The sequence below is a fragment of the Magallana gigas genome, chromosome 9 (genome assembly GCF_963853765.1).
Source record: "Magallana gigas chromosome 9, xbMagGiga1.1, whole genome shotgun sequence".
NCBI lineage: Eukaryota > Metazoa > Mollusca > Bivalvia > Ostreida > Ostreidae > Magallana > Magallana gigas.
Window position 1 is genome coordinate 29,580,665 of NC_088861.1, and position 13,554 is coordinate 29,594,218.

The 13,554-nt window shown below is 35.3% G+C and overlaps 2 protein-coding genes across 4 annotated transcripts in view; one reads left to right on the forward strand and one right to left on the reverse strand.

Moving 5' to 3' along the window:
* The first annotated feature begins 2,562 nt into the window (after nucleotides 1-2,562).
* Nucleotides 2,563-13,554, forward strand: part of LOC105320144 (uncharacterized) — a 77,240-nt gene continuing 66,248 nt past the window's right edge. Inside the window, exons 1-5 of one of the 3 annotated variants that reach the window (XM_066070710.1) lie at nucleotides 2,570-3,259; nucleotides 3,517-3,709; nucleotides 4,088-4,298; nucleotides 4,807-4,905; nucleotides 5,025-5,229. In XM_066070710.1, coding sequence (XP_065926782.1) covers nucleotides 2,722-3,259; nucleotides 3,517-3,709; nucleotides 4,088-4,298; nucleotides 4,807-4,905; nucleotides 5,025-5,195 — 1,212 coding nt within the window. In that variant the 5' untranslated portion in view covers nucleotides 2,570-2,721 and the 3' untranslated portion in view covers nucleotides 5,196-5,229. Of the gene's footprint in view, nucleotides 3,260-3,516; nucleotides 3,710-4,087; nucleotides 4,299-4,806; nucleotides 4,906-5,024; nucleotides 5,230-13,554 lie in introns of those variants that run through there. The other 2 variants (XM_066070711.1, XM_066070712.1) reach the window with 2 other exon arrangements.
* LOC105320143 (uncharacterized) lies at nucleotides 5,236-6,831 on the reverse strand. Its single transcript, XM_011417949.4, has 2 exons — nucleotides 6,557-6,831; nucleotides 5,236-6,378 (listed from the first exon to the last, which is right to left on the reverse strand). The coding sequence occupies exon 2, from the start codon at nucleotides 6,365-6,367 to the stop codon at nucleotides 5,285-5,287; it is 1,083 nt and encodes a 360-aa protein (XP_011416251.3). The 5' UTR covers nucleotides 6,368-6,378; nucleotides 6,557-6,831; the 3' UTR covers nucleotides 5,236-5,284.

Genomic DNA, 13,554 nt, shown 5'->3' on the forward strand with positions numbered 1-13,554 from the left:
TAGATTATTCTCATTGATAATGTTAGCATGAAGATTATAATTAGAAAAAATGTTGATTAAGCATCTAGTGTATAGATTAGCATAGCAAGAATGCTTCAAAGCTGGTTGCGTTGGATGCTTGTAGATTATTTATAGATTTTCAGGCAGGTATATAGACATGATATTTCTAGTTAATGCTCAGAAAACCTTTTTGTTTCCTCATCTTTACATTAATCTAATTTCATATCATAATAATCATGAATAGTGTTTTGTTTCCAGTACTCATTTGAATGGTTGTGAGAGAATTTGAGATTTGTTTAGTGCTTCTTTGTTTTGGGTTATTTTTTGTTTATTTATTTTTGGGGCTTAAAGTTTTATTACTATATTATGTAACCCTTTAAGGCAATTTTTTTTTATCTAATTTCATTTATATATATTTTCAAAAATGTTACAGAATGTTGGGAGAGGTTTAATGGGACGTTATGTGCTAAATCTTTTAGATATATATTATATTGAAGAATGATTACAGGTTACTTGCCTGTGAAGTAGTCTTGGAGAGAGAGAGAGAGAGAGAGAGAGAGAGAGAGAGAGAGAGAGAGAGAGAGAGAGAAAGAGATGTTTTGAATGATATGATTAGTGTACATGTAACAATTTTGTAAGTGTATTTAAAAGATGATTAAAAATTTGTAAGTAATACCTCCCAAAAATGATCAGAAGAATGATTCAAGGAGAAAATGCCAGCCATTAATATTATGTATTCATGAACTGATGTTCTAGTTTCAATTTATATCCATTTCGTATTTATCTAGAATTGAAATGATCATTATTTTGGCCCTGTTTTATGAGTTTTGACCATTCAGTCAGGTACATGTATTTACAATTGATTTTTATGACATGTAATTACATTTGTACATGCACATCATAAGATTTTCATTTTTTACAAAATGTTAATGTTAATGAAGTGAGCAGTTATTTTTCTTTTATTACATGTGCATGTGCATGTTATACAATTTCAACTATGTGTTATTACACATACACAGGTTGTATGCTTTTACTTTTGTTGAAGGTTGTGAACCATAGCTTTCATTACTGAATAATTCTGTAGAAATTTACAGAATGAAGCTGCTCAATTTATTTTAGAGAAAAAGATATTGCATCTATTAGACTACACGTGTATTAGGATCATTGCATATTATGTAAATGTAACATCATTTTTTTTGTATTAATGATGGAAGTTTTATCAAGACCATGTGCATGTAAAATTTACACCTTACTGGGATAAATATAGGTATGCAGTGATTGTTGGATAGTGAAAGCTAGATTATAATAAAAATTATTTTGTTGACAGCCTGTTTTGTTATTTGTTTCATCTACAATATGTTAGTTTGGGTAGGCTATACACACCAAAAATTACTTAATAATATAATTGATATTTAAACAATAAACAGATTTGTTGGCGATTCATACGGGATATGAAGGTAGTGACATTGCAGAAAAATACATAAACTGCCTTAGCGGGTTTTATATTTTTAATTTAATTATCTGCAGGGATTGCTTTCGTCATAATCATCAAAGCAAGCATTTTATTGCATCAGTACCTTAGATAAATAGTCATTAATAACCAAGTCGTCTTGTATGGGAATTTGAGTCTGACGTCATCGATATCTTGATAATTTCGTGCAGGCCGTGATTTTTGTTAGGTTGCCGAAGGTTTCAACCAATCGATAAATTGGTAAGAACTGGATCGTGTAGATTTCTCCCCTGTCAGTATCTAGTCTTTAGCGCTGTGAATTACATTCGGAAATACTAGTAGTTTTCTAAGAGGTGTCGACAATGCCTTTGAATTAACACACGCAGAATCCAAACTTTTTTTTCAATTATACATAATTTAGATTTGATATAAGAATATATTTATGGTAATATATATTAACCGTAATGAAGCGCAGATTTTTAAATGAATTTATAGAGCTATTCAAATGATTGAGTATGGTGGTAAAACGAAGTACCACGGATGATTAATTCATTTTGATTTGTTATTAAGGTGTTTTGTTATGTTTAATAAGTTATAATGTGTTTTACATGTTAGATAAGGGAAAAAATAAGTGACGCCGCTATAACCATGAATCCGTTGATTTGTAAGCGCATTTTCTTTTAAACAGTGTTTCATAGTAGCTCATCAAAATGTTTCACTTGTTCTGTAGGTTTTGCCTAATGAAATACAGGTATAGTAAGATTAAATGGTTAAGATTAAACGCCATTATTCTTAACCCCACCCCCACCCCCCCTTTCTTAAGATATATTCACACACGTTCAAGTATCTGTGACGTATCGACAACAAGTGTTTCATGAAATATGAGTTTTTTCCCTTTTTAAATAAAGTTCTCTCTCTCTCTCTCTCTCTCTCTCTCTCTCTCTCACACACACACACACACACACACACAGATTTCTCGACCTTGAACGTCTCGCATGTCATCTGACGGAAAGGCAATATTTGATAAAAGGTGCGGATAGTGAATTATAACCTGTATAAAGACATCTTTTGAAAATTAGAAAAATGAAGAGGTCTTATCAGCAAGGCCGGACATCACTATTTATGTCTAAACTTTGTATCGGTTTTCGTGTATCCTTTATCACAATAAACGGAAGCCACCTGCAAATCTTGGGAGATAATAACAGTAGACAAAAAGCTAGTGGTCAGACCATTTTTGCAATGTACAGTCTTCAAGAAAACTTTATACGAACATGAGGAGGCCCGCATTTCTTACATTGTATTCGATTTTCGCTCTCGGATATTGCCAGTTCGACTTTTCGAACCCCTACTCGGCAGAGCAATGTGCGTCGAAACTCGCTTGTTCGATGAATTACAGTAAAGTGTTTGACGCCAAGATAAGTGAACTGACATATCACCATAATCTCGATTTGTATAAACTTCGCAGCTTCTTCGTCGAAAAAATCACGCCCCTTGAACGCGAAACAGAAATACTGAGGACGAATACGTCCACCATGTTGCAAGGATTTGGGCGGGAAATTTCGAACGTTTACGCGACCCTGAGTCACGACAGAGAATTCATCAACAATCTGACGCGTGAAATGTATGATCTCGGTAAGTCTCATCACAGCGAGATTGCAATCCGGATGGACGACGTTCATCGTCTGGTGGATGAGCTCCGAGGAGTTCAAAATAACTTGGCTCTTTTGCAATTCCAAGTTAACGAACTTAAAGGAGTCAACGTTACAGGGACGACTCCTCAAATAACTAAACCTGGACAGAGTTGCGCAAGTAAGATAAATTCGTTCTATGGTAAAAAATGTAAATGGATTTTATACATTGTATATAGAGAGAAAAGCTCAATTATGTTGTTTTGTTTGTTTGCGGAATGATTTATGATATGATCCTCCAAATAACATTAACCATTATAGTCCCAAAGTTAAGAAATGGAACACGCTTTTAACTGTAATGCATTTGTAATTTCCCCTTAAACAATGCTGAAAAAAAGAACAACAAAACAAATGGCGCAAAATATTTTAAAATTTTAGCTGACAATGCCACTCTGGAAGAGTTGAGCGAGCTAAAAAAGAACAACACATTCTTGGAGAGGGTGTACAGTTTTGCCGCCAATTCCGTGAAGCGGCTGACGTCAGACGTGGCTGAGCGGGACAGACAGATTTTGGCTCTACAACAAAAGATCAGGAATCTTCAGAATCAGCCCGGGGTGCCTCTGGCCTCAAGGTGATTTTACTGCATTTTCATTTTTATTGCAGATGATACACGTGTTACCAAATTAATGTTTTTGTTTGAATTTACTGGTTGGCGGTAAGTACAGAATTTATGACAACATGAAAACTTCGTCATATTCTAACTTTTCTATTTATGCTCTCCCCGGTAATTTCAAATACACTGTAATAAAAAAAAATGACAACGCTATGTTAAATGTTCGGAGAACGGTAAAGGCTAAACTCTTCCGAAATTTAAAGAAGGAGCATATTTCCTATTTTTCGTAGTGTATGATTCGACAAGGACTCGAACTTCACCAATTATAAATCGTCATAGCGGTCTACAAATATGATATTTTTTTTTTTACTTTTATCGACGTTTTCCTTCAATTAGCAGCACCTGTGATTTACCTCTCGGACTCGGAAACTCCAGCGTGATTCCCGACTCGGCTATTTCTGCTAGCGAGACGCACGTGAATTACGTTCCCGCCGGCGCGCGCATCAACAGCCAAGCTGGATGGTACACTAATGACAAATCTAGGTCACAGGACTGGATTCAGGTAGACCTAGGTGGGAAGAAACACGTCACTAAGGTGGCGACTCAGGTAAGAATCGTCCATGGCGGTAAGTTGCGTCTAAACGCCACAGAGAGTTTCATGAAGTACATAATATACATGTTGATTATTCGTATGGTACTTTTTATAAGGAATAAGGAATCATTCTTTGAGTATTATGAGATGATAATTTTGGTCGGGGCGTGATCAAATCCAATAAAGCCCGAAGGGCTTTATGATAGATTTGATCACGCCCCGACCGAAATTATCACCTCATAATATTCAAAGAATGATTCCTTATTACTTATATTTATATAATTTTTAGCCATCGTACGATTAAATACTTAAATAAAAAATAAGCAAACCCCGCTGGCGCCTCATTTTGGCGTCATTTGTATTATGGGTTATATAGTACAAAATCGATACGTAGTGTTATCACAGGCAAAGACGCTGGAAAATGTAAATATAAGTGTTTATTGTATCTTGATTAAAGAGTCTATTGTGAGAACAATTTTTTTCGAAAATGACTTTGTATAAATAAAATTGTTTTATTGAAAAGGGGGCACCGTGTTGTGACGTATGGGTGACTAACTATACCATACAGTTTTCTCAGGACGGCGTACAGTGGACGGACTATCAAGAGCAATGTCAGAAAAAGGTAAAACTGGGAAGGATTTGTTATTATGAGGCACTGACAATGTAACAATCAAGCTCACTATAAGAACGAATTGAGTCAATATGCTTTCATTTCAAAAAAATTATATTTCTTCTCTTCAGTATTTCAGCGGCAACACTGACCAAAACACTATTAAACTGCAAATTCTTCAACCACCCATCGTTGCTCGATTCGTTAGAATAAACGTGGTTGACTTCAACCGGAAGTCCAGTAACGCTAACAACTACGTGGGCATGCGCTTTGAACTTTATGGATGTTCTGTCAGGTTTTAATGTTTTCGTCAATAAAATTGTTCAAACAAATACAATAACAAATTTTTTAGTATTTAATTGGTTTATATATAATTATTAGATGTAATTTGTTACGAATGAAAAACGTTTAGAAATGGCAAACCATAAACACCGTATCCCATATGTTTTGCCATTTTTGCAAGTCCTTCAGTTTCTATGTGTCTTTGGAACAATTTTTCCGGGAAATAAAGACCGTTTCGGTGACATTCTGCTTTTATCATTAAACTACATCCTCCCACGCCATCAATCGAAACTACTCGTTTCCCCTCTCCTTGTAAATGCGGTAAATATACCCTCAGCGAGGCTCCATAGCCCTCTACAACCAGTTGTTGCTGAGGAAGTTTCCGTTGTCTTTGCAAAGAATCCGCCGTTTCCCGCCAAGAATTTTTATCGTAAATTCGCAGACGACCACTGTTTTCTCTAAACAGACACGAGGCCGTTACAACGTCCTTGTTTACATATATCATCTGTTGTATCAAGTCTGGAGGAACGCTGCGTAAATCGGAATCCATCCACAGGACGTAATCCTCGTCTCCCAAGGCAGACTCGAGCAACAAATTTCGGGCTCTTGCTAAATGGCTCCTTCTTTGAAATTGATTGGCGTAAGAATGTTCTTTCATCCAGCTGTTTGTTTCTAGTCCTCCGGTGAAGTTAAAATGGAGGACGTCCGCCCTGCGCAGACCAATGGATTTAAATACATCTACTGCATTCTGTGCTTTTAAAAACGTCCCATCGTTGCTACCATCCTCCCCCAATACAACCGAGAGTCTATTTTTAGGATAATTCAACGTTCTGATAAGATTCACGTAGTTTTCTATATCTCTCTCGCTGTTGTGTATGGGTGTCAGAATTAACACCGAGAAGTCCTCACAAAATGTCTTGTTAAGTCTCGTGAAGAATTCAGCAATCTCAGGAGACACTGGTTCGGTTGTGTCATTTTTCAGGGAATGTTTTGGCACGGGAGATAACTTATATTTTGAAGCATTGAAAACTGTCCCTGTTTCATTATATTGACACATCATCGTTAATTTGCTTCCAATCACATCAGTACTTTGATTCCCTTGGCGTTTTATCATGGTCCAGTAAATTTTGATAATAGAAAATAGAAATATGAGGAACACTACTGACTTCAAGAGTCGTTTGTGGCTAACCATCGTAAAACAATCTACAAAAAGTCCATTTAAAATAAAGTTCGATAAGCGTACCGTATTTATGTTTTTATATTTAAATTAATTGAATAAAGTGAGGAGAGTGTCTGCTTCTCTCTCTCTCTCTCTCTCTCTCATAAAAATGAACAACTTATAATATATATAAAACAACAGGGTTCAACGATATATACTTACCTTTGTTATCCTTAATATTCGTGCATCTTATCACGCCATCTCGTATTCCAGGGTAAACAATATAGCTGATAAATTTAACATTTATTCAATGGCATGTATATGTACCGTGGTATATATATTGATCGTTCGAATTTACGAATGAGCACCCATGTGTCAAAAGCGATTTAATAATAATGAAGTTTTTAAGATCTGTTGAATTTTAAATCAAGTTTTATTGAAAGGAGTAAAATACCGGTATGTTATGGTGCATCAGTGTGGAATGAAAAATCAATGTGTTTGAATTAGACAGACAAGCCTACAGCAAGATCAAGCAGGGCGTGAATAAAAGATAAATTTGGTTTACGTCAGCATTTAATGAATTACACCAATAACATTGTCGTTATTGAGATAAGATACGACTCCCATCCGACTAAAATTCTTTTCCCCAATTTACTAGTTAAAATTGTTATTTTCTCTTAGTTACCAATGAGTTTTGCCGGTTTAACCCCATGTCACACCGGGCTGCGTCCCAAAAGTAATACCGCTGCGTCCATAAAAAATGCAGAATGCCGATGTGCGCCTGTTAGAAACCCCTACAGCGGCCGCGCAACAACACAGCGGCATCTTCATTTATCACGGAAGGGTCATTAGAACGCCATTTGACTCCGCGTACTTTGAGGATGTTACATTTAGCATGCAATAGAAATGAATTCGAAGTGGGGTCACCATGACAGGACGGGAAGATCTCTAGCAGCACCACAAGAACTCTGTCGGCGCTCTTGAGAAACGCACGTGCACATAATCGCACTAAATGAAGACGCGGTGATAAGTCGAGTGCGCTTACATGGAAAACTTTCGGAGTATTTTGGGATATCACTGCGATAAACCCCTGTCACACCGGGACTGCATCCTCAAGGCGATGCTGCTGCGTCCTTAAAATGTTAAATGCTTAGGTAAACGTAGCAGAGTTTCCTACAGCACCGCAACAACGCAGCAGCATCTTTTAAAATTTGTCGCGATGGAATCGCTTAGAACGCCATGCGAGGGCGCTCACTTTGAGCATGTACGTGGTTGCTCAAACAAACACGCTGTTAGATTGCGGCGACAGCGCCGTAGATCTCCAACAGCGCCACTGATGCTCTGTTGGGATGCTCAAGTAACGCACATTATCGCAGTATGGACGCAGTGATCGGTGGATTGCACTTGCACATGCAGAGACCTTTCGAGGTCAGTGATATCACTGTATCGCTTTTACTGCCCATCCACAGCATTTGAACGTGTTGTTTTCTTTTTTTTTTTTTTTTTTGTTTCGCTGCATTCACGATTATTGCACTCTTTTGCGTTTCCTCTAGTTTCATTAGCATCTATAAAGGGCCTACGCGGATTAGGATTTTGAAGATTTTGGAAAGTTGTCTTTTTTTTAGTGCGTTGTCAGCCAGACCGCAAAATTTTTAACAACGACTGTTGTACAATAGCAAATTATATAGTAATTATTCTCAAACCATATATAAAAAGAAGTAGTTTATATTATTCCAGGACCTATTCCAGGACGAACATTTAATTCATGTCATTGTTTTGTAATGTTACTAGCCCTTTTCTTAACCTAATAATGATTATTTTCTGTAGACCCGTTTACTAAGATTTTTGTTTGTCACAAAGTATTTCCAAAACAATAAATTACCTTATTTCTTATACCAACTTTTAAGTTGAGGTTTTTAAAGGGGCATGATCACGATTATTATTTGTCCAATTTTAATGTTTACAATGCTTCAGTAAAGCATTTTTAATATGCTTCCAAAAGGGCACGAGCCTTGTTTACATGTCAAAGAGTTGTGTCCGAGCAAGTCGTGTTTGTTTTAAAAAAAATTTACAGATATATGTGTATGTCATATTTCTCAGTTCTATATAAAATATTTCAAATCATCTTCATATGAATGAGGTTCCGCCATTCACATATTTGCTGACTCCGCATTTGGCTGCGGATACACAGGTTTCCATGCATGGCCATAGGATTTTCAAAATATTTGTTTCTTATTTATGGTTTTTCCTGGGCGGCGGAGGAGGTTTAGATCTTGTTATACTTTAGTATTATGGATGGACATTCTGTAATTTTATGTTACTTAATATAAGTCCTTTGTCAAATGGCTTGTTTGTGTGTTTAAAAGAAATAAACCTGGCGTCAGCCTACTCGGTCCGCTTCAGTGCAATGAAAGGGTGTTGCTATTATGAGTAAATGTATGAAATGAAGTGTGGACCATGATTTAAAACTCTTAGCGAATCATTAGAGCTTTGCTGATACTCGGAAGAGCGCAGTCAGAAGTAGAACTCTGTGGAAACGCAGTATATAATATGCCGTCGGAGCTCCGTTGATTAAAATGCATCGGTCGCGTCAGGACGCTAGCTTTGACATTTTCACTTAAATGCAAATTTTGTATTATATATATATATATATATATATATATATATATATATATATATATATATATATATATATATATAAAATATATATATATATATATATATATATATATATATATATATATATATATATATATATATATATATATATATATATATATAGTGCACGCAGTCAATGCACTGAACACGCAGTGAACGCATGGTTCAAAACTACGTCATGGGCACTCAGCGAGAGCGCATGCAATCAATTGCCAAGTACACGTACATGGTGAATTCCACGAGAACGCAGTTGCATGGCGGGAGCTCTGTAAAAAGCTTCGACCGCCGTGAGGACTCTGTGACATATTTTCTTTGCGAATACTTCGTATCAAAAATTTTACAATTTAATTCTAAAGAAATTTTCACATAACCTCATTGCAATTCGAGAAATTTTAAAACGTCGTAACATCTTTGTGGGCATGCAAACTGGTGTGACAGGGCGGTTGTTTTCTTAATCAAAGTTATCATCATGATGGTTAATGTGCATGAAACAGTTATAAGAATTACATCCCTTAAAATGCCAATTTTTCAGGTTTCTGCACAATATGAGTTCATTACCTGTGCGGATCTTAAAAGTGGGGGAGGATGATGTCACCGTATAATTAAAGGTCTGCCCCGTAAAATGGTCCGAGTGGACCTTTAATTTTAAACATTTAAGGTCCGATTAATCAATTGGCTCAAAAAGGATCCGGCCCGTATAAGTATAGGTCCTCCTGACATGAGAGGTCCGGGTATATACTTCATTTCTGTCTTTTTAATTTCGAGTACAAGTATTTTGTTACAAAATAAATAATAATCTTATTTTTATTCGATTAAAAGAGTACCTACCCGAAGTGAGTTCCTAAATATTCGCATAGTGTGTACACGAAATACAGTCAGAATATATATTCTTCAACGATTCAGTTATAACGATACCTGTAAGCATAATCATTGCTATGTTCAATAGTTCACCTTAAGGCATATGTGTAAGTCAGCTAGATCTTTTCGATAAAGTTATAATATCAGTATCATTGTATGGATATGAAGTATGGAGTTATGAAAATGTAGACATTGCAGAACTTTTTAATGTAAAAATGTTGAAACACATAATTTTTCTTAAACAACATTTAAATATATTATTATAAAAACGTTATAGGTGGAGAAACCTTAAACACATATCTGAAGTATAATATAAAGGAAAAAAGTAAGGAGGTTCACACACACTGCTTTTCCACATTACTTGATATTGCTATGCACACATAATGAATGGCAGAGTACGCATTGAGTAAAGTACGAAAGCCGAGAAGGATCATTCGAAATACGAGATTCGAGATTCGAAATTCGAGATTCAATATCTAAATTAACCAATCAAATCATGGATCTGAAACCTGTATCCTAGCAACATCAAACTGTTCTAAATAAAGATCATTCGTACATGCTCTTTCCTACAAATAAATGTCTTAATAGCTCTTATATAGTGGTTATAAAATGGTTAAATTAACATTGATGAATTAACCCCACACAGTATAAACAATTAAATTAGAAATAACACTGTTGGCTTTGCGAATCTAAGTGGTTTTGTTTGCCCTGTATGTATTTCCCCCCGAACAATTTTAACCCGAGGTGTATTCGTACGGAAGCTCATTGAGGCCAGCTAAGCAGAAAGAATAATTTCTTTTGCGTTAAAACGCAATAATTATTGCGTTTAATCGCAATCTTTTGCGTTAAATCGCAATATGTTTTGCGTTTAAACGCAAAAGATTGCGATTAAACGCAATAGCTATTGCGTATAAACGCAAAGAATATTGCGTTTTAACGCAAAGATTTGCGTTTAAACGCAAAAGTATTGCGTTATAACGCAAAAAATTATTGCGTTTAAACGCAAAGGTAATATTGCGTTTAAACGCAATAATTTTTTGCAAATAAACGCAAACGTTTTTGCGATTAAACGCAATGATTTTGCGATTAAATGCAATAATCGTTGCGTTTAATCGAAAAAGGTATTGGGTTTTAACGCAATAGTTACTGCGTTTTATTGCAAAACTGTTTTTTAATCTGTTAATTAAACCTAATGTTAGACATTTCTCGCTTTTTTCGTCGTGCTCTCTCCTCTATTTCTAATTTGTTTTTCATATTGTTTCTCATAAATCGAATCTTAATTATTCAATAAAATCAAATAGTCCACATCTACACTGTATAATTGCCATCCATAATGCTTTATTATATCATTGTTAAATGAAAATGATAATGTTTATTCAATATGACGGACTGATTTGGCATTTATTGTAATTGTTATATCACTGATTTGAATTAGTGATATCACATATTCAAAAAGTGATAGCATTTATTAGAATAGGTATTATCACCCATCAATCACCTATTTATCTTGTGATTTGAACAAGGGATATCACATATTTGAAAAAAGGTACATGTATCACTCTTGAGTTTGAATAGATGGAATCACCTATTCAGATAGATGATTTTACTTTTTGGAAAGGTTTTATCACCTATTCAATTTGGTTATATCTTGGAGACAATAAATTTTTATAGTATAGCCATCAACGCAACTGTTTGTGCAAGTTCCATTGTTTTAATTTGTGACACGAATTGACATGCCTCTATTAATAAGGCCCCTTGGCATTATGCTCTTTGCGAAGGAGTCTTTTCCGTTTTTTCAATTCAACTGTTTCTCACAGTCTAGATACCAAGTATCCGGCAAGCAAACATCACTGGTGCATCCATCAATTGCCATTTCGCATGTCATCTCTAAGGAAGAATTTGGAAACAAATATAAGCAAAGACTTATTCTCTCTCTTGTATTTATTTATAGCGCGATCCTTTTTTTGCTTAGAAGTGCCTGATGCTTTAACTTACTATTTCATTATAAGTTAATCCAAGTGAAAACCAGAAACTGAGTCTTTGTGATGTGTCAAGTGTTGTCATCAAATTACGCACTTGGTACATATACTGAAGTGTATAAATAAGCAAATGAATAAACTGCGATTAAACGCGAAAATCATTGCGTTTAATCGCAAAAACTTTTGCGTTTATTCGCAAAATATATTGCGTTTAAACGCAATAATAGCTTTGCGTTTAAACGCAATATTTGTTTTGCGTTTAAATGCAATACTTTTGCGATTAAACGCAACACATTGCGTTTAAACGCAAAACTTTGCGTTTAAACGCAATCCACTTTGCGTTTAATCGCAATACTTTTTGCGTTTTATCGCAATCTTTTGCGTTTAAACGCAAAATACATTGCGAATAAACGCAAAAGATTGCATTTAAACGCAATATCTATTGGGATTTAACGCAATATAAATTAATTTATTTACTGAACTGGCCTCAATTAGCTTCCGTATATTCGCCCCAGCTGTGTAAAAATCGGCTCGCGAAGAAAGATCTGTTTAATCTAAATGTTTTAGCTATGAAACGAAACTCAAAAAAATAATCGACATGTCAAAATATAGGTTATGATAAAGTTTTAAACCATAGAAGATATAATGATTTACAACCTCAAAGACAAAAATCCAGATAAGAATAGTGTATTGTAGGGTATGGCAATGCCATTGTCGATATGAGAGAGAGAGAGAGAGAGAGAGAGAGAGAGAGAGACAGACAGACAGACAGACAGACAGACAGAGAGAGAGTTTTGTAGTGTCAAATTCAGTTTGATTTAGAATTTGAAATTGATTTGATTTGTTACAAGCATATATAGACAATAATTAAGCCTCTAAAACGAGAAAAGAGAGGAGGTAGCTATATAGCTAGGGTAGGGCAGACCAACTAGCAAGCTTTAATTTTAACGGTGTTAGCGCACCTGTGATTTACATCGACTCTCTCTCTCTCTCTCTCTCTCTCTCTCTCTCTCTCTCTCTCTCTCTCTCTCTCTCTCTCTCTCATCACCTAGCATTTCCTTTTCCGTGAGGGGGCTTGGGGTATTTGTGATGTCTTACATTAGCTAGCAAAAATGATTAAAAAAAACATGAAATTTTCTTTAAATTGAATGTGTGCGGATGTTGTACGCCAATAATCTGTTTTCAGTATATACATTTCAAGAGGGGGGGGGGGGGGGCTATATAGTCCTAATTAATTTGTCAGTTATTCTGTCCCCACATTGTTTTCTCTTTGTTTTCCAGGTTTTATTTATTTGGCTCGGCAAATTAATATAAAACTTTCTGTGTAGCTCCATAACGATGCACTGTAGATAAATTATGAGTAGTTTTACTTTTGATAAACAGGTACATATCCGTCCTTGATTTTTAATTTGACTCTTATAATCGGATTTAATATTCCAATAATTATAGGGTAGGAAAGAGTAGACGGGACTTTTTTGCGCATATTCTACTGTACCATTCATTCAACACAGGTATTAGCACTCATCGAGTTCGACTTGCTTTCCTTTTCTTTCATCCACTGGATTTAAAGCTATTAATTTTTGAAAATATTTTGAATTTATGGCCTGATTATATATAAATTAGAGCTGCGTTGGTGCATATATTTACCCAAATGGACCAAAATATAACCAAATGAATCTAAAAATTTTGACAAAATTAGTTTTAAACGTACGACTCTTTTTTTCA

Excerpts from the sequence above, each read along its gene's own strand:
- LOC105320143 (XM_011417949.4), bottom strand. The coding sequence starts at position 6,367 with ATGGTTAGCCACAAACGACTCTTGAAGTCAGTAGTGTTCCTCATATTT.